Source organism: Hibiscus syriacus, unplaced genomic scaffold, assembly GCF_006381635.1.
Source record: "Hibiscus syriacus cultivar Baekdansim isolate YM2019G1 unplaced genomic scaffold, ASM638163v2 tig00111812_pilon, whole genome shotgun sequence".
NCBI classification, from domain to species: Eukaryota; Viridiplantae; Streptophyta; class Magnoliopsida; order Malvales; family Malvaceae; genus Hibiscus; species Hibiscus syriacus.
Window position 1 is genome coordinate 570,574 of NW_024063187.1, and position 21,565 is coordinate 592,138.

The 21,565-nt window shown below is 33.4% G+C and overlaps 1 protein-coding gene across 1 annotated transcript; it reads left to right on the plus strand.

Annotated features, from left to right (window-relative positions):
- Positions 1–2,819: 2,819 nt before the first annotated feature.
- LOC120171123 (endoglucanase 11-like) lies at positions 2,820–15,529 on the plus strand. The gene is made up of 5 exons (XM_039178911.1): positions 2,820–3,133; positions 3,215–3,427; positions 3,525–3,725; positions 3,842–4,096; positions 15,056–15,529. Exons 1-5 carry the CDS (start codon positions 2,906–2,908, stop codon positions 15,527–15,529), a joined length of 1,371 nt encoding a protein of 456 aa, XP_039034842.1. The 5' UTR covers positions 2,820–2,905.
- Positions 15,530–21,565: the final 6,036 nt, after the last annotated feature.

Below are 21,565 nucleotides of genomic sequence, written 5' to 3' on the forward strand. Positions count from 1 at the left end.
GCTTAAGTCCCCCTAACTCTCGCGCGTTTTTACAAAATGGTCACATGTAAGGACTGAATCTACTATTTACCTATTTTTATGCATGCTTTATAATTTTAGGGTTATTTATTGTTTAGTCCCCTTAGTTTAGTCGTATTTTTGTATTTTAGTCACCTGTAGGGATTGATTCTACAGTTTACCCATTTTTATGCATTTATATATTTAGGGTTATTTACTTTTTAGTCCCTCTATGTTTAGCATGTTTTTACATTTTGGTCATGTGTAGTGATTGTTTAATTTTATTTTAAAGTTTTTCTGGACTGATTAGGTAATTTACCCATTTTTCTTTAAAATCATGTCTTAGGCTAAAAAGGAATAATTATTAAATGGTCCCTATAGTTTCAACATGTTTATATTTCAAACTATACTCTATTTTTTTATTTAATTTAATTTAGCCATGAAATTTTATTTTATTTTAATTTGATCCCCATATTTTATTTATTTTATCCTTTGTAATTTTAGCACTTAATATTAAAAATGTTCATTTTAGTCACTTTTGCACTTTATTTTGTTTTAATTTTTAACATGATGATTTGTTTGTTTATGTTTTAGTCCTATTTGCATGTTGTTTTATTTTAATTTTTCATGTTATTTCATTTTAGTCATTAATTATTTTTGCATGATAACCTCATAAGCATTTCTCGACTCGAATCAAAATAATTTGACTAAGGGTAATATTCGTTCATTTTAATATTGTAGTAAAGTGGTTGTCTTAACGTATAAGAAAATTATTTTCGATAGTTTTAAAATGAAAGTCTATCACATTAAGTGACACGAATTAAATGAAATCCATTTTAAAATTAGTGGATTGGGAAAAAGATCATGTTCTCTTAATTAAGTTCATCGAGAAAAGACTGTTAGATCGAATCTAAGTTCCCGTCTCAATTTATTTAAATAATTGAACATTCTTAGTCTCATTAAATATTGGTAAAATAATTAATTAATTGTAATTGTTTGATGTATGCTTTTAATTCGTTTTATTGTTGCATGTGTTTTCTAATGGGATTTCAAAATAGTAACACTCAATATTGAAAATAGTAATATCTTTTCACTTCAGTTAGAGTAATAAATGACTGTTTTAAGGCATAAGAGGTCATTTATTCTCGATTGATTAGATATTACCCTTTTCTCTCGTATCATTATTGATTTTTAAGATAGAATAGTGATATATCTTCATTTTGATTGGAGTGATAAATGACTGCCTTAAGGCATGAGATGTCATTTATTCTCGATTGGAAATCGAATCAATATTGAATTTTAAGACGAAATAGTGATATATCTTCATTTCGATTGGAGTAATAAATGATTGCTTTAAGGCATGAGAGGTCATTTATTCTCGATTGGAAATAATTAGATATTATCGTTTTCTCTCTTAAAATTATTTTTGTGTTGTTATTTTGAATTAATAATGAACATTATGATGTAATTATAATATTTTCTTATTTCGGTTAGAGTAAGAATCGACTATATTAAGGCATGAGAGGTTGATTATTCTTAATAGGAAATAATTAAATATTATTGTGTTAAGTCCTAAAATTCTCGGAATATTGCTTGTATGAGATCTTAAATTAAATTAGACTCGAATTCTTAAGTTTCATTGCAAATGCAACTAATTAATCAACTAGGTACCGATTTAGGGCGTTGTGGGGGGTGTTAATCCTTCCCCACACATAACCGACTCTCGAACTCAAATTTTGGTAATGCAAACTGCAAATTTGTTGTTTTAATTAATATATTTTTATTAAATTAACAAATATTTTTTAGGTGTCTAATCACACCCTAATTAAATATTAGTGACGACTCTTTCGAATTACATTTTATTATTAAAAAGTCACTAAATTATTCGAAGCGAGACACATTTCAAAACTGTTTCGACAAACGAAATGAAGACATTGGGGCAGTGAAAGAGCAAAGAGAGTGAAGCTTCCATATCCATAAAACTCCGTCGGCAGCTTTTTTCTTCATTCTTTTATTATTAGTATTATTGATATCAACAATCTAATATACGATTAAAGAAAAATATTATCAGAAATATTATTATTTTTATAATATTTTCAGTAAAAATTTACTGAGAATGTTATTATTAGGTGTTTTACCGGTTTATTAACATATCCGATAAAGAACTACATAAAATATTATTTTTTTATCAAAAATATTAAAAAATATTAATATTTTAAGTAAAATAAATAGCATTTTAAGTATTTTTTTATCAAAAATATTAAAAATAATAATAATATTTTCAATAACGTATTTTTTTAACCATATATTAAGATTAATGTACGACATAACTCCCTGCAATCCCCTTATTATGAGCACTGCCCCCCCCCTGAATCTCACAAGTCATTCACTCTCATAGGGAACGGAGATGTAAATCTTATGTAACGATCAAAACATTAAACGATTCAAACAACTCTCTCTTTTTAACATTCTATATTACTATATAATTCATTCAAAAATATATATATTACTTTATAAATATGTACCAAACGGTTTTTGTAATTAAAAAGATTATTATTATTATTATTAAAGGTTTTGAGTACCAACAGAATGTGAGATTAAGAAAAATAATTGAAGTATATGGTTAAGGTCAAAAATTCCACCAAATCTCACTTACAATGACTTTCCCATGTTTTCCGTTTCTCCCAATCTAGTCCACTCCGGTTCAAACTTTGTACACTACCACAAAAATACAAAAATAGCAGCAATCCATTGCTTAAATGACGCTTTTGATTGTAAAGAGATCTCCCACATGCCCATGAAAATCACTAACTGAGTCACTCAGCTCGACCCGTATTATAAAACGAAACATTTCAAAGAAAGGCGCTGCTGGTATATTTCCCTTAACCCCTAAAGAGAGACAGGAACAATGGAGGAGCAGAATCATCGACAAATCCCCAGATTTGCCCGCCATTGTTACCTTTTTCTATTCTCTGTTTTCACCGTTTCCCTTGCAACGGCTCAAGCGTTTGATTACGGCGATGCATTAACGAAGAGCCTCCTCTACTTCGAATCCCAGAGATCTGGCCGGTTACCTTACAACCAACGCGTCACTTGGCGAGACCATTCTGGCCTCACTGACGGCTTGGAACAAGGAGTATGACCCTGATTCCCTGAACTCATTGAAATGTTTTGGTTTCCCTAACTTGAAAAGCTGCTTTTTGTGTTACTGTTGTAGGTGGACTTAGTTGGAGGATACTACGACGCCGGCGATCATGTCAAATTCGGACTCCCGATGGCTTTCACAGTGACGATGTTGTCGTGGGGTGTCATCGAATTCCGAGATCAGATCGCCGATGCCGGCGAACTAGAGCATGCTTTAGAGGCCATTAAATGGGGGACGGATTACTTCATTAAGGCACACACCAGCCCAAACGTACTGTGGGCGGAGGTAGTTCCATTTCCCAAACTTTCAAGTGAGTAAGTTTCATAATTATAAATCTCAAACACTTAACGTTTGTTTGTTGGCTGTTGTCAATTGTCACTAGGTAGGTGATGGGGACACCGACCATTACTGCTGGCAACGACCAGAGGATATGACCACCTCACGCCGAGCGTACAAGATCGACGAGAACAACCCGGGGTCGGATCTTGCAGGCGAGACGGCAGCGGCAATGGCGGCGGCCTCGATCGTGTTCAAGAAAACAAACCCACATTACTCTCACTTGCTCTTGCACCATGCCCAAGAGGTACTTGTAAAGGAAACAAATATCGTGTGTTAGTTAATAGCTACTTATCTTATAAATTAAAAATGGCATTATGTAATGTGATGATGGTGAAATTGTTGTTGGTTTTGGTGGTGTAGTTGCTTGAGTTTGGGGACAAGCATAGAGGGAAATACGATGGGAGTGTGGGGGTGGTGAAGAGGTACTATGCGTCGGTGAGTGGGTTCATGGATGAGCTGTTGTGGGCAGCGTTGTGGTTGTACGAGGCCACCGACAAGGAGGATTACTTGAACTATGTGATTAGCAAGGCTCATTGTTTTGGTGGGATCGGTTGGGCCATCTCTGAGTTCAGCTGGGATGTTAAGTATGCTGGTCTTCAAGTCTTGGCATCTAAGGTCATCTCTCTACCTCTTGTTATTTTTATGCAATAACATGCCTTTGCCTTTTTGTTTTTCTATGGGGGTGTTTATGGTCATTTACTTATTTATTTATTTTTGTTATATAAAATGATGTTATATTAAAAATTGTTATATTACTTTTTAGAAATTGAATATGATCAAAATTTCATAATTTAAGTTTGACAAGTAAATGAACTAAATTATTGGAATTAAAAGCCAAGAGACTAAATTTGAAAAGTCCGAAGAGTAGAAGAACAAATGGCAGAATTGGACCAATAAAATATATCTGGTCATGTCAATTCTTAAAGGTTTTAGGCTAGCATTTGCATAGGATTTTGATTTTATAGGTTTAGACTTATTCGAAATTATAAGATTGCTTTTAAAAAAAATTAAATTGTATTCTTCGTTAATTTAATTATATTTAATTCAGATTGATTTCGTCAATAATTTCAAAAATTACACGGGCACTCATTTAGTAGGCAAAAGTGCCCCTATAATGTTACAGGCAGTGTTTAATTATTAAATTAACGTGTTTTTAACATTATTTTCTGATCTAATGTATTTTCTACAGTAATCACCTAAAAATTTCAGGATATCTCGACGTCTTTGGGCTAAAATTTTCATACATGAATTACTCGGCGTCTTTAGTTAATTTTTTGCATTTTTGGAGATTTTACCAAAAAATCACATTTTCTTTAAATATTTACGTTTCAGACACCCTTTGAGATAATATTCCCAATCTAACACCTTTTGACACACGCACCAGATAGGCACGATGCATGGGTCGTGCCTTGAATAATTATATATGTATTTATCGACTTTTAAACTTTTCTCTCGGCTATAAATTAGCTCTCAAACCGTAAACATTCACAGCAATCCTCTCAACTAAGAGAATGTCGTTGCTTCAGTACAGATATCCAACATCATTGTCTTTGTTAACTTATATAGATTTTCATCCAAACGAAGCAGACAACTTTCTATTTTATAACTGCAAAAAAATAAAATATTTAAATAAAATAATTAAAAAAATACAATAATTAAATAAAATACTAACAAAATATTAAATATAACGTAGCAGACTGCTTTCATTTTATAACTGTAAAAAAATATCTAAATAATAAAATAAAATACTAACAAAATATTAAATATAATAAAATAAAATACTAACAAAATATTAAATATAATAAAATATACCTTATAAATAAAATTTGAACGATGTTTGATTTTTGAGAGAATTTGAGAGGGTTTGGTGTGGTGAAAATAGTTGAGAGTGAGGGTATTTATAGGATGGGATGGATGGTGTGAACAGTCAATTGGGTCGGTGGGATGGATGATGATGATGATGATCCGTAATATTTTATAAAATTATTTTTATTTTAAATTACTTACCCTCAAAGTTTTCTTAGAATATACTATACGTATAGGATTTTGAAAGGGTCAAAAACGCATCAAAAAGTGTCAAGTGGTAATTGGTAGACATAATTGTATTGTGTAATTTAATGCAGGAATAATTTTATAGAAAGTATTTAAAAATTTGTTAGATCTGTAAAATATTCTTAAACAGTGTCTAACAAGTAATTAATTTATGTTAAGGTGATATTTATGTAAAAACGTGAATTTTTTTTCTAAATCTCGCCTAAAGATCCAAAAAACAATCCAACACCTCTAAAGACGCCGAAAAATATTAAAATCCTATAAAAAAAAACACCCTATATCATAAATTAATTAAATGAATATATTAGTTTGGGAATTAAAATTTCTCACATCATTATTTTGGGCACTTTTGCCCATTTAGTAACTAAAAAAATATTATTATATCTTAAAATCTAAATGTAAATAGTAAATAAATATTATTTTATATTTACAGATAGTAATAATTTATTATATGACAGAAAGGAGTATATGAATATACTATTTCACTGTTTTTGCTTTTTCTTTTTGGCCTTTTTCAATTCAATTTAGTGGAGGAGCGATACCCCCAAATCCCCATGGGATTTTGCTTTTGCCTTGATTCAAACATCCAATAATAGTTTCACTTTCCAGTTTCCACACCACAGCGAGTAACCCCTAATTAAGGTACGGTCCTCACGTTTGAATATGTCCGACACATGTGCCTATGATCTAACAACAACAACAAAACTCTATTCTCATATGTAATGAGATAAGGGGAAGTAGGGTAGTAGGCTGCCCCCAACGCCAGGTTGAGAGCAGCTTCCATGAAAGACATCCGACAGTCAGAAAGTTAAAAATAAAGATAAAATGCAATGAATGTAATAAATAAATAAATGCATAGTTGAACAGTCTTCATATGCAGTCTTCATATGCGCGTCTGTAATGGGAAGTAATCCCTGCAAATAAATCCTTGCGTAAAAATCTCTGTATATATATACAGAAAACTTAAGACCCGGCTAAAGTTAAAAAGAGGAAACCTGAAGAGAATGACACACGGTAGTCTACGATAGCAAGCTACGAGAATGAAATAAAATCAAATGGGTTAACACTTAAACTAAGGCAACACTACTCCGCTACCCTTGTTCAAAGCCTTCATAAATTTCATTGACAGAAACATATATAAAGTAGAAGTCATGGAAATTACTAAAAAATGCATTAAAAAGAAGACAAAGATGTTGCACCCTGTGGCTGAGACCCGCATTACTCGGCTACCCTGATCTTAAGTCTCCAAACTTTCCTATCAGAGGTCATGTCCTCGGTAAGGGCTAAATCCTTCAAATCAGATCTCAAGCAGTATTCTCACTTCTGCCTTGGTCATCATCTCCTTCTGGCATCGTCGACTGTAATCGACTCTACCCTCCTGACCACATCCGACGGTTGTCGCCTAAGAACATGTCCAAACTACCGTAGTCTTTCCTCCCTCAATTTTTCGGATACAGGCACCACCCCCAATGACATCCTAATGGCAGAGTTTGGTGTCATGTCCCACAGAGTCCTACCACATGCCCATCGTAGCATTCTCATTTCTGCGGCCTTCATCCTCCTTACGTGATCCTTCTTGATTGCCCAACATTCTGATCCATACAGCAGCGCTGGTCTTATTGTCATTCTATAAAATTTTCCCTTAAGTTTTAGAGGCACCTTCTTGTCACACAAAACTCCAGTAGCAGCCCTCCACTTTATCCATCCCGCCTTTATACAGTGTGTAACGTCATCATCTACACCCCCCATCTTTATGTATCATAGACCCTAGATACTTGAAACAATCCTTTGAGGGGAGAACATATCCTTCTATGCATACTTATACATCTTCATCGGTTTGGTTCCCACTGAAGTTTGAACATAAATACTATGTCTTTTCAATATTGATCCTTAGACATTTTTCTTCCAAAGCAGACTTCCAGGTAGCCAGTCTACTATTCAGCTCAGTTTTTGTTTCAGCAACTAAGACAATGTCATCAGCGAAAAGCATACACCATGGAACACCGTATGGTGTCGCACAAAAGATGACGTCCATAATCAAGGCGAAGATGTAAGGGCTAAGAGCCGACCCCTGGTGGAGTCTGATTTCTACCGGGAATGCCTTGGTGTCGCCAACTGTAGTCTTGACGTAAGTAGTAGATCTACAGTACATATCACGAATCGCCCGGATATAAGCAGTTGGGATCCGTCTCGTTTCCAAGGTCTTCCAGATCGTATCGCGTGGAACGCTATCATACGCCTTCTCAAGGTCAATGAACGTCATGTGAAGATCTCTCTTTTTTCCCAATATTTCTCCATAAGGCGTCGAAGTAGATGAATTGCCTCTGTAGTAGACCTACCTGGCATAAAACCAAATTGGTTTTCCGAAACCCTAGTAACATGTCTCAACCTAGCCTCTATCACAATTTCTCATAGCTTCATGGTATGGCTTAGTAGTTTAATACTTATGTAGTTGCCACAACGTTGGGGATCTCCTTTATTCTTAAAGATTGGTATCACCGTAGACTCTCTCCACTCCTCTGGCATCTTGGCAGTCTCTAAAATAATATTAAAGATATTGGTCAACCACTTAACTCCCTCTTCTCCTAGGGCCAACCACACAGTGATAGGGATTTTATCTGGACCGACAACTTTGTCCCTCCCCATATTTCTAAGAGCCATTTTGACTTCCTCAAATCCAATCCTACTTGTAGGGCAGTCATTGTCCATAGTATGATGGTCGATTGACCCATCAACGATCATATCTCTACAGGAATGGCCACTGTCATTAAATAAGCCAAAGAAGTAACTACCCCAAACCCTCTTAATATCATGATCTTTCACTAAAAGAAAACCATTGTTGTCCTTAATAAACCTAATGTTACCTAGATCTTTTTTCCTATTTTCCCTGGATTTTGCAAGCCTGAAGATGTCGTTTTGTGCTTCGTTGGTGTCTAATCTCTTGTACATTTCCCCGTATGCCTTATCCTTTGCTTTAGCCACTGTTTTTTGGTTTCCCGCTTTGCCTCCTTGTATCTTTGTTTAGCTCTAGATCTTTCTTTGTCGTCATTGCATTGTAGAAACTCTTTGAAGCAAGTTTGCTTTGTCTTCACCTTAGTTTGGACTTCGTCGTTCCACCACCACGATTCTTTATGTTCCTTGACCTTCCCTGTCGACAACCCAATGGTGTTTTTGCCCACCTCTCTGAAGGAATCTGCCATATTTTTCCATAACATATCTGCATTATTTGCGTTTGTAGTTCCAAAACCTGTATTAGACAAAACCTTACTCCTAAAGTCATCAGCTGTCGCTCCATGTAAGTTCTTCCAAAGGATCCTAGGTTTACCAAGTTTAGCCCTCCTATGAGTGTTCTGCCCGTGGCGTACGCGGAACACCAAGACCAACAATCTGTGTTGTGATGCACATGCCTCTTCAGGGAACACCTTACAGTCAATGCAAGCCCATCGATCCCGATTTCGAACCAGGATGTAGTCGATTTGGGTACAATGTCCCCCGCTATGGAACGTAATCAAGTTCACATCTCTCTTGTTAAAGAAGGAGTTAGTGACCAACATATCGTGTGCAGTAGCAAATTCAAGCAACGTACGCCCCTTCTCGTTCCTACTACCAAAACCGAAACCCCCATGAATATTGTCATACCCGTCGGTTGCACTACCTATATGGCCATTAAAGTCTCCCCCTATGAAAACTCTTTGGTCCTCCGGAATGCTCCTAAGTACATCATCTAACTGATCCCAGAAGCAACGTTTCTCCCCCTCCCCTAGGCCAACGTGTGGGCATACACTGAAAGGACATTCACCACTTCCGCTTATATGATAACCTTAATCATCATCCTATCCCGGTATCTACAAACTTCAACTACATTTTCCTTGAGCCTAGAGGATACCAAGATACCTACCCCATTTCTAACGTTATCTACGCTTGAATACCACAACTTGTACCCATTACACTCTCTGGCACGAGCCCCTTTCCACCTAGTCTCCTGAATACATATGAAATCTATTTTTCGATTATTAAGTGCGTCGGTCAGCTCCAGCAGCCTAGCATTTAATGTGCCTACATTCAACGAACAAACTCTAAGTATAATTTACTTGACACCACTCTGTCGAGCCCTCCCCTATACGCCCTATGGGATCTAAAAGAATGACATGACCTCAAGTAATCATCTATAGCGAAGCTATGAGGGACTATGAAAAGGAATCCAAAGAAGACAGAAGATGCACCAATAAATGCTTGAGAATTTAGGGGAACTAAGAAGCCTAGTTAGTTACTTAATAGGATTTTAAGACAAATTAACACTTTCTTACTTAACTTTAGGCCAATACAGAGCATGGAAAAAAAAGGAAACATTGTAAATCATTCTACCAAATAAAAATAACAGATCTGAAAACTCAGCCAAAACATCAAAGGAGGAAATAAATAAATAAAATAAAACCCCCACCGAAATAATAAGCTTTTAAAATATTAAAGAGCAGACCTCTCTAGAGCAAAAATGTCTCTAAAATGAATCTTCCGGCTAATTTTAGATAGAAAATGACAGGCGATTTCGCCGGAAAATGGTAGGTGAGGAGATATAGATAGAGATGGGCGGAAGAAGAAAACCGAGAAACAGAGATCAGAGGGCGGAGATAGTAGATCTGCGGAATTGCAGAGATAAAAACAAAGGAAACAGAGAATCAACCAAACAGAACAAAAGGACACACGTGAGTGACGATAATCAAACAAAATGAACAAGCAAACCAAGATCTACATATTTGAAAAAGAGGAGATAAAGCGAAACTAATTTTTTTTTCAAAGCTGAAAACCAAAACACAACAAAAACTCACTGAAGTACAAGCAAACACCGTAGATCTGAAACTAAAACAGATATGAACAAGGCACATACGCAATTGAAGTATAGATTTATAAACCTCCAACAGTAATTGAAGAGGGAAAAAGATAAAGATCAACAGGGAATTGAAGCAAAACAAAACATGCACTAGTACCAAAACTGATTCAAAGAGCTGTAATCGCATATAACAAAGATTATAAAATCTACAATCATATAATTTCTTTAAACACTAAAAACGCATGCAAAAACTAAAAACAATGTTGAAATTTGGATTTGGGTTTTCTCTTAAATTAAACGAGGGTACCAGAATCAGGGAGAGGAGGAGGGGATGCGAATTATTAGATAAATATAAATAGCTGACTGAAATGAACATTCATATTATTCTTTCTTTTATATCTTTTCTCCATCATCTATTTATATTCATATAATTGTTTTAAATTAACTATATAGTATAATTGTGTCCCACTGAAGTTTGAACATAAATACTATGTCTTTTCAATATTGATCCTTAGACATTTTTCTTCCAAAGCAGACTTCCAGGTAGCCAGTCTACTATTCAGATCAGTTTTTGTTTCAGCAACTAAGACAATGTCATCAGTGAAAAGCATACACCATGGAACACCGTATGGTGTCGCACAAAAGATGTCGTCCATAATCAAGGCGAAGATGTAAGGGCTAAGAGCCGACCCCTGGTGGAGTCTGATTTCTACCGGGAATGCCTTGGTGTCGCCAACTGTAGTCTTGACGTAAGTAGTAGATCTACAATACATATCACGAAATCGCCCGGATATAAGCAGTTGGGATCCGTCTCATTTCTAAGGTCTTCCAGATCGTATCGCGTGGAACGCTATCATACGCCTTCTCAAGGTCAATGAACGCCATGTGAAGATCTCTCTTTTTTCCCAATATTTCTCCATAAGGCGTCGAAGTAGATGAATTGTCTCCGTAGTAGACCTACCTGGCATAAAACCAAATTGGTTTTCCGAAACCCTAGTAACATGTCTCAACCTAGCCTCTATCACAATTTCTCATAGCTTCATGGTATGGCTTAGTAGTTTAATACTTATGTAGTTGCCACAACGTTGGGGATCTCCTTTATTCTTAAAGATTTGTATCACCGTAGACTCTCTCCACTCCTCTGGCATCTTGGCAGTCTCTAAAATAATATTTAAAGATATTGGCCAACCACTTAACTCCCTCTTCTCCTAGGGCCAACCACACAGTGATAGGGATTTTATCTGGACCGACAACTTTGTCCCTCCCCATATTTCTAAGAGCCATTTTGACTTCCTCAAATCCAATCCTACTTGTAGGGCAGTCATTGTCCATAGTATGATGGTCGACTGGCCCATCAACGATCATATCTCTACAGGAATGGCCACCGTCATTAAATAAGCCAAAGAAGTAACTACCCCAAATCCTCTTAATATCATGATCTTTCACTAAAAGAAAACCATTGTTGTCGTTAATAAACCTAATGTTACCTAGATCTTTTTTCCTATTTTCCCTGGATTTTGCAAGCCTGAAGATGTCGTTTTGTCCTTCGTTGGTGTCTAATCTCTTGTACATTTCCCCGTATGCCTTATCCTTTGCTTTAGCCACTGTTTTTTTGGTTTCCCGCTTTGCCTCCTTGTATCTTTGTTTAGCTCTAAATCTTTCTTTGTCGTCATTGCATTGTAGAAACTCTTTGAAGCAAGTTTGCTTTGTCTTCACCTTAGTTTGGACTTCGTCGTTCCACCACCACGATTCTTTATGTTCCTTGACCTTCCCTGTCGACAACCCAATGGTGTTTTTGCCTACCTCTCTGAAGGAATCTACCATATTTTTTCCATAACATATCTGCATTATTTGCGTTTGTAGTTCCAAAACCTGTATTAGACAAAACCTTACTCCTAAAGTCATCAGCTGTCGCTCCATGTAAGTTCTTCCAAAGGATCCTAGGTTTACAAGTTTAGCCCCCTATGAGTGTTCTGCCGTGGCGTACGCGGAACACCAAGACAACAATATGTGTTGTGATGCACATGCCTCTTCAGGGAACACCTTACAGTCAATGCAAGCCCATCGATCCCGATTTCGAACCAGGATGTAGTCGATTTGGGTACAATGTCCCCCGCTATGGAACGTAATCAAGTTCACATCTCTCTTGTTAAAGAAGGAGTTAGTGACCAACATATCGTGTGCAGTAGCAAAGCAACGTACGCCCCTCCTCGTTCCTACTACCAAACCGAAACCCCTATGAACATTGTCATACCCGTCGGTTGCACTACCTATATGGCCATTAAGTCTCCCCCTATGAAAACTCTTTGGTCTCCGGAATGCTCCTAAGTACATCATCTAACTGATCCCAGAAGCAACGTTCTCCCCCTCCCCTAGGCCCGTGTGGGCATACACTGAAAGGACCCCCACTTCCGCTTCTATGATAACCTTAATCATCATGATCCTATCTCGGTATCTACAAACTTCAACTACATTTTCCTTGAGCCTAGAGGATACCAAGATACCTACCCCATTTCTAACGTTATCTACGCTTGAATACCACAACTTGTACCCATTACACTCTCTGGCACGAGCCCCTTTCCACCTAGTCTCCTGAATATATGTGAAATCTATTTTTCGATTATTAAGTGCGTCGGTCAGCTCCAGCAGCCGAGCATTTACCTACATTCAACAAAAAAAACTCTAAATATAATTTACTTGACACCACTCTGTCGAGCCCTCCCCCTATACGTCCTATGGGATCTAAAAGAATGACATGGCCTCAAGTAATCATCTATAGTCGAAGCTATGAGGGACTATGAAAAAGGAATCCAAAGAAGACAGAAGATGCACCAATAAAATGCTTGAGAATTTAGGGGAACTAAGAAGCCTAGTTAGTTACTTAATAGGATTTTAAGACAAATTAACACTTTCTTACTTAACTTTACGCCAATACAGAGCATGGAAAAAAAAGGAAACACTGTAAATCATTCTACCAAATAAAAATAACAGATCTGAAAACTCAGCCAAAACATCAAAGGAGGAAATAAATAAATAAAATAAAACCCCCACCGAAATAATAAGCTTTTAAAATATTAAAGAGCAGACCTCTCTAGAGCAAAAATGTCTCTAAAATGAATCTTCCGGCTAATTTTAGATAGAAAATGACAGGCGATTTCGCCGGAAAATGGTAGGTGAGGAGATATAATAGAGATGGGCGAAGAAGAAACCGAGAAACAGAGATCAGGCGGAGATAGTAGATCTGCGGAATTGCAGAGTAAAAAACAAAGGAACAGAGAATCAACCAAACAGAACAAAAGGACCACGTGAGTGACGATAATCAAACAAAATGAACAAGCAAACCAAGATCTAATATTTGAAAAAGGAGATAAAGCGAAACTATTTTTTTTTCAAAGCTGAAAACCAAAACACAACAAAAACTCACTGAAGTACAAGCAAACACCGTAGATCTGAAACTAAAACAGATATGAACAAGGCACATACGCAATTGAAGTACAGATTTATAAACCTCCAACAGTAATTGAAGAGGGAAAAAGATAAAGATCAACAGGGAATTGAAGCAAAACAAAACATGCACTAGTACCAAAACTGATTCAAAGAGCTGTAATCACATATAACAAAGATTATAAAATCTACAATCATATAATTTCTTTAAACACTAAAAACGCATGCAAAAACTAAAAACAATGTTGAAATTTGGATTTGGGTTTTCTCTTAAATTAAACGAGGGTACCAGAATCAGGGAGAGGAGGAGGGGATGCGAATTATTAGATAAATATAAATAGCTGACTGAAATGAACATTCATATTATTCTTTCTTTTATATCTTTTCTCCATCATCTATTTATATTCATATAATTGTTTTAAATTAACTATATAGTATAATTGTGTCTTGTTTTAAATTTTAATAAATATATATCTTTTATATCCTACTTCTATTTCAAGTTTTAAAATTATTTGAATACCAATAATAGTAGATTAGTGCCACATGGCTTACATGTGGGAAAAGAGCAGCAAATTGTACGTGCTCCACAATTAGAGGAGGAGATAGATAATAGATAGATAGGAGAGATGATGAACGGAGCACAGTAGCAGAGCCCGGAGTGATGGGTTGTCTGAGCTTTGTAAGGTAGGGCCTCTTATATATTCACAATGACTACACTATTTTTTGTCCGACGGATTTAAAAATATTTGTAAATTAAATATATATATAAATATTAATAATGTAAAATTTTTATATGGCGTATATATATATAAAATTATAGATTATACGAGATCAATAAAATAAGTAATGATATAAAAAAATTTAAATTCAAAAGTGGAAACTTGCACATCCTGAAAACAAGCTACATCCATTAAAAATATTTGTAAATTAAATATATATATAAATATTAATAATGTAAAATTTTTATATGGCGTATATATATATAAAATTATAGATTATACGAGATCAATAAAATAAGTAATGATATAAAAAAATTTAAATTCAAAAGTGGAAACTTGCACATCCTGAAAACAAGCTACATCCACTGGACTTGATCCCACTAAAATAATATTTTTTATTTTTTATAAATATATTTAATTTTAAAAATAGTATTTTTTTTCATATATAGATAGAATATTTAGAATACTTTATATACACACTAAAATAACTCCAATGTGTTTATAACGAATATTTCAAATGTTCTTTCGCAGTTGTTGAAGAAAGCAAAACAAGAGCAGGAGGCTAACATTCTGAAGCAATACCGATCCAAAGCCGAGTACTACTTATGCTCATGTCTCAATAAAAACAACGCCACCAAAGACAACATCGAACGTACTCCGGGAGGTCTTTTATACACCCGACAATGGAACAACATGCAATACGTGTCGACGGCGGCGTTCCTTCTCACAGTCTACTCCGACTTCCTCCGCGACTCAAACGAACACCTCCGATGCCCTTCCGGGACGGTGGATCATGAAGAGATCCTCAGTTTTGCCAAATCTCAAGTAGATTACATACTAGGGTCTAACCCCATGAACACGAGTTATTTAGTGGGTTATGGTACCAAGTACCCCACAAGGGTGCACCACAGAGGGGCATCCATACTGTCATACAGAGAAAATAAAGGGTTCATTGGGTGCACCCAAGGCTATGACAATTGGTATCATCGGGTTGCAATTAGATGAAGTAGAATCGGTTGCCTCCTTTTAGAAACAATATATATATAGGGTTGGTGAGTATTGTAAACATCTTGTGTGGTTGAACCAAAGGTGTTCAAGCCACTTATATCACTTCCACCTTCATTTTTGTTGAAGGTTTATAATAGTGAAAACATTACATTACAATTATGAGAAAAAGTTGAGGTTCAATACTTAGCGTGTATGTGTGTGTATACATATTTGAATAATTTCGGTGTTTAGAAGGTAGTATATGTTCAAAATCGTTCTTAGTCATTGATCATATACACAGTCTACGGACATAGTTGTTCAAACTCGAGATTTTTAAGAAGATGTCGAAACGGTTTTTCGAAAAGGGAAAATGGGGGGTCTCATATCGAGATAATTCTAGTGATCGGTTAACGATAAAACGTGGTTCGATGAGTCGCCACCAATATTTGATTAGGGTGTGATTGGGCACCAAAAAAGTATTTATCATTTTAAAAATATTTGTTTTAGTTAAAACAACAAATTCACGGCCTGCGTTACCAAAATTTGAGTTCGGGTGTCGATTACGTGTGGAGGAAGGATTAGCACCCCCACAGTGCCCTAAATCAGTACCTAGTCTATTAATTAGTTGTCTTTGCAATGAAATTTTTGAGTTAGAGTCTAATTTAATTTAAGATCCCCTACAAATAATATTCTTTGAAATTTTGAACGAAATATGATAATATTTAATTATTTCCTACCGAGAAGAATCAATCTCTCATACCTTAAAGCGATTGATTCGTACTCCAATTGAAATAAAGAAATATTAAAATTTCATTATAATGTTCATTATTAATTCATAATAACAACACCCAAAATAATTTTAAGAGAGCAAAATGATAATATCTAATTATTTCCAATCGAGAATAAATAATCTCTCATGCCTTAAAATAGTCATTTATTACTATAATCGAAATGAAGAGATATTACTATTTCGTCTTAAAATTTAATATCGATTCGAGTGAAAACGATAATATCTAATTATTTCCAATCGAGAATAAATTATCTGTCATACCTTAAAACAATCATTTATTGCTTCAATCGAACTGAAGAGATATCATCATTCCGTCTTAAAAATCAATATTGATTCGAGAGAAAACGGTAATATAGAATTATTTCCAATCGAGAATAAATGATCTCTCATGCCTTAAAGCAGTCATTTATTACTCCAACTGAAATGAAAAGATATTACTATTCTCAATATGGATTCGAGTGTTATTATTTTGAACACCCATTGGAAAACACATGCAAAAATAAAGCAAATTAAAAGCATATATCAAGTAAGTATAATTAATTATTGATTTTACTTATATTTAATGAGAATAAGGATATTCAATTATTTAAATACCTTGAGACGAGACATTGATTCGATCTAACAATCTTTTCTCGATGAATTTAATTAAAAGAACATGATATTTTTCCCAATCCCCGAATTTTAAAATGGATTCGATTTAATTCATGTCAATAAATGGGATATCCTTTCATTATAAAATTATCGAAAGTAACTTTCTTATACGTTAAGTCAGTCACTTTACGACAATATTAAAATGAAAGAATATTACCCTTAGTCAATTTTTTTTCGATTCAAGTCAAGAGATGCTTATGAGGGTTTCATGCAAATTAATTCAAATTATATCCTAGATCTATATGCAACAAATTACATATTTACATATTGCCTGCATAAAAAAAGTAATAATCCAACATCCATGTACGATTATCTCTTTGAAACAATATAAAATACGTTTACTACATACACATATATTTAGACCTCAAGCTAAATAAAAACATAGAATAAATATATGCTCGTATCTAGAACAATGGACAAAAATAAAATATATACATACATATATAGAACATTAGAATTTAAAATTACAGTAACTTAAACAAACAAAGATCCTAAAATATAAAGCTCGCATATTTCAAGTGCCAAAATCCTAATAGACCCAAAGATAAACAAGGACTAAAATAAAAATTAGAAAAATTACATGCCAAATGTATAATCACACATAAACCAAAAAACTAAGCCTAAGGACTAAAATAAAAGTACTTAAAACTACATGCTGAAATTATAAGAAACAAAAACAATTAAGCTATGGTGGTCAAACTGTAACATGCACAAAAATTATAGGGACTAAATAATAATTTAATTAAAGAAACTAAACGAGTGACTAAATTGAAATAAACACAAAATTAAACATGTAGTGTTGTAAATAAACGTGGATTAATATGCAAAAACGCGCGAAATATAGGAGGTGCTGAAAGAAAAATAAACCAAAAGTTAACATAAGAATATTAAAATGGTAAAATCTCATAATAAGCACAAAATATTTAAAAATAAGTGAAATAAATTGAAATTGGGACCAAATTGCACATGAGAAGAAGATTGAGGGACTTCGCATGTGATTAGACCATTGGGGACAAAAACGCAAATCACTAGGGGACAAAAACTGGCGACGAGTGTCGTCGTCGACAGTCGCACCAGTCGCATGTCGCCGCCATCTCTGGTGGTCGATGGCCACTAAATTTTAAGGGTTTGCTTGTCATGAGGTCGGATCGGGGCTTAGTTTTATGAGATTCGGCCTCAAACTCCACGAAAAGGGCCAAGAACGTTTCGGCTTCTTCCTCGCTGATCTCATCCGTCAGCCGTTGGATCGTCTCCGTTTCAAGATATGTTGTTCGTCGACTTCTCTTCTCCCTTTTGACCGTTCAGATTGAGCAGAAGAAGCCCCAATCGTCGGTGAAAGATCCGACCGAGAGGTATTTTCCTCCTTTCTTCTTCTATTGCTTTGCGTTGCTAAAAAATGACTTGTATTTCAAACGAAAAATTTTGTTGCTCTGAAAATATCTTTCTTTTTTTATTTCTTTTCTCGAAAGAAGACAGGTCGAGTTTCCTTTTACAATTTTTTTGAATCGGGAGTCCTCTCCCCCTTTTTCTACAAAACCAAACCCCCCACTTTAGAGAGAGAATCTGGGCCTTTTATCACCCCGAAATCATCATTTCTTTTTTTGTGTGGTTTGATTGCTTACTGCACAGAGGTGATGATGGTGGAGGTGACGGTGTGGCAGCGCTACTGACTGGTGGTGACGTGGAGTATTGGGAGTGGACAGCAGGAACGACGGTAGGGGATTGGTGTGAGCGGTGGCGACGACAGAGGGTCTAGAAACCCTAATTAATTAGGGTTAGCATTAGGCCCGATTTTGGGCTTCGGGTACTAGGCCTGATTGGGTTGTTTGGTAGATGGGTTTGGCTATGCGGGCTCGAGTCAGATTATAATTGGGACAGTTTAAATTTTTGTGGCCCTATTGAGTCCGTTTGTAATGGTCTGCATAAATAAAAAAATAGAAATAAAAATATAATGAAAATAAAAATAAAATAATAGTAGAAATAATAATTATATAATTAATATTAATAAAATCAACAAAAATCCCAGGCGAAAACGAGTGTCGACAGAATAATAACACATTCTTTTACCATTGAAGTCGTATGACACTTTTGAATTTCGTATATTTTAAATAATCTCATTAAAATGAACCGAAGAATACAAAATTTATTGCTCTTTGATACATTAATCCTAGAAGAGCACGCATTGTGTTTAGTGCATGTATATTTTATTCAAGGCTTGATGAAACCTTGGGCATAGGGCATTGCTAGAACTTAGAATGCATATTTATCTTCAACTTCAGGTATCATACTTTGCTTCAATTTCAAGGAACAAACCTCTTTTGGACTGGAAAATAAACTTTAGCTTTTACTTACCTTTTGATTCTATTTGGTTAATTTACCAAATTAAAGTTCCACTTTTATTAGTTTAAAAATAAAGGTTTTATTACTGAATTGACTTTTGAACTATACCAAATACCTAGATTTGTCCTTACATTTTTTTTTTGTTAAAATTGGTACCTAAATATATTTTTTCTCAGTTTACCCCCAAAATATATGGTGTCCAATAAAAATGTGTCCTATGTTATATTCTTACTAGTTGGTAATCTTCTTTACAGATAAACTTGGAACAAAATGATAGTTTAAGGATCAGAAAAAAATTTAAGGATCAAGATAGGAATCATGGTGAAGTTCAAGGACCACTTTATCATTAAAACAATAAATAAATAAATAAATAATAAAAATATAATTATATATATATTTTAATAGACTTATATAGATTTTAATAAGTTAATGGATTCAATTATCTGTTTATATTATATAGTTGTTGTTTTTTAGTGTACAAATTATCAAAATTTATAGATGAATAAAGTATATCTAAGAAAAAGAAAAACAGTTGTCTTAAAGATCCCAAGTTAGACGTTGTTTGATAAATTGAAAAAATTAAATAATAAATTTATTTGGTATTTGACATAAAATTAAATATTAATATAATTATATTTTTTAATAAATATAATTTTTAAAATATAATATAATTAAAATAAATAAAATTAAAATAGAGAATGCTGTAAATAGTATCGAGTAAATTATTTGAAAAAAATCTTTTACAATTTAGTAAATAGCAGTAGATAACCCTTATGATTTTAATATTTTAAGTTTTGAAAATAAAATTAGTTAAAGGATGAAATAAAATTAAATAATATTAAAAATATAAATTATCAATAATTTAATAAGGTAATAATATTTTAAGTGATATTTAAAATTCAAATTCTAACATTATTGTGAATTGCGACGGTAGTCAATTAAACATTTTTTAATGGTTTAAGGCTTACTTCTGCCTATGTAGTATATCTAGTTTATCACTTTTATCTTTATGATTTTTTTTTAATTTAGTATTCGAAGTTAATTATTAAAGTTTATCATCCTATTACTTAAAGTCTGTTTTGATTAACAGAACCATCAATTTTTTGGTTTATCGACACTTGTAAATTTTACGTCAGTCAATATTACTAACGTGACTTGATAATGACGTGACACTTATTAAAAATAAATAATAAAATACTTAAAATATTTATTAAATACAACGATTAGGGAAAATCCCAAAAATTGGACATAATCTCTTAATCTCATTAAAATAAATAATAAAATTTTAGAATTTTTTCTAATAGTTGTGATTAGTAAATATTTTAAACTAATCTATTAATCTACAAACTTATAAGACTCAAAGTTCTATTAACGAATTCAGTCTTCAAGGGCTATGTCGATGCTCTAAATAACTTTGAGAGTTAAATTGATACGAAAAATATAGGGACGAAAATAATAAATGAAGTTTAAATAAGAGCAGAAATATCCCTTAAACCTACATTTTTTTAATTAATGACTTATTTATTTACATATGCTTTATATTTTCGTTGGGTTTATAGGAGTTTGATATTTGGTTATATCAATCTAAGATGTTTTAACTTCAATTTTTTTAAATGCAAATATTTTCCTATTTTCCCTCTTTTATTATTGCAGTTTATTAGAAATTTTGATTTTTTATCGCTTTTTAATGTATTTTTAGATTTAGGAGGTTATTTTGTCAAATTTATTATTAATTTTTTAGGTGAAAGTATTAAAGAGGAAATAAAAAATCGAATTAAGTGAAAAAAATTAAATTAATTAATTAAAAAATATTATTTTATCATTCAAACTTCATTTTAAAATTTTTGAATTAAATTAAAGTTATGGAATTCAAGTTGAACTGAATCAAATATTTTTGTTTGAGTTTTAATTTAATTTTAATTTTAATTATTTATAATATTATGATATTAATTGATTTCAATCTAAATAATTTTCTCTAATCATATAATATATACATATTTTTTTACATGTGAGTAAAATTTAAATGTTATCTGAAGATAAAATATTTAATTTATATATAACTATATTTTATTATATTTATTTAGAAATAAAATATTAAAATTAAATAAAAATAAATGAAGTTCAATAAAATGTAAAATTACACCTCATATTCATTTTTTATGGACCTCATATTCGTTTGGAATAATACTCCATTACAACTTAAAATATTCTTTTTATTATGATTCTACAATTAATGGAAAATTTAAATAGAGAACCTAATAAATATTCAATTA

Coding starts and splice junctions, on each gene's coding strand:
- LOC120171123 (XM_039178911.1), top strand. CDS start 2,906: ATGGAGGAGCAGAATCATCGACAAATCCCCAGATTTGCCCGCCATTGT. Junction 3,428..3,524: donor CAAACGTACTGTGGGCGGAG/GTAGTTCCATTT, acceptor AATTGTCACTAG/GTAGGTGATGGGGACACCGA. Junction 4,097..15,055: donor TTCAAGTCTTGGCATCTAAG/GTCATCTCTCTA, acceptor GTTCTTTCGCAG/TTGTTGAAGAAAGCAAAACA.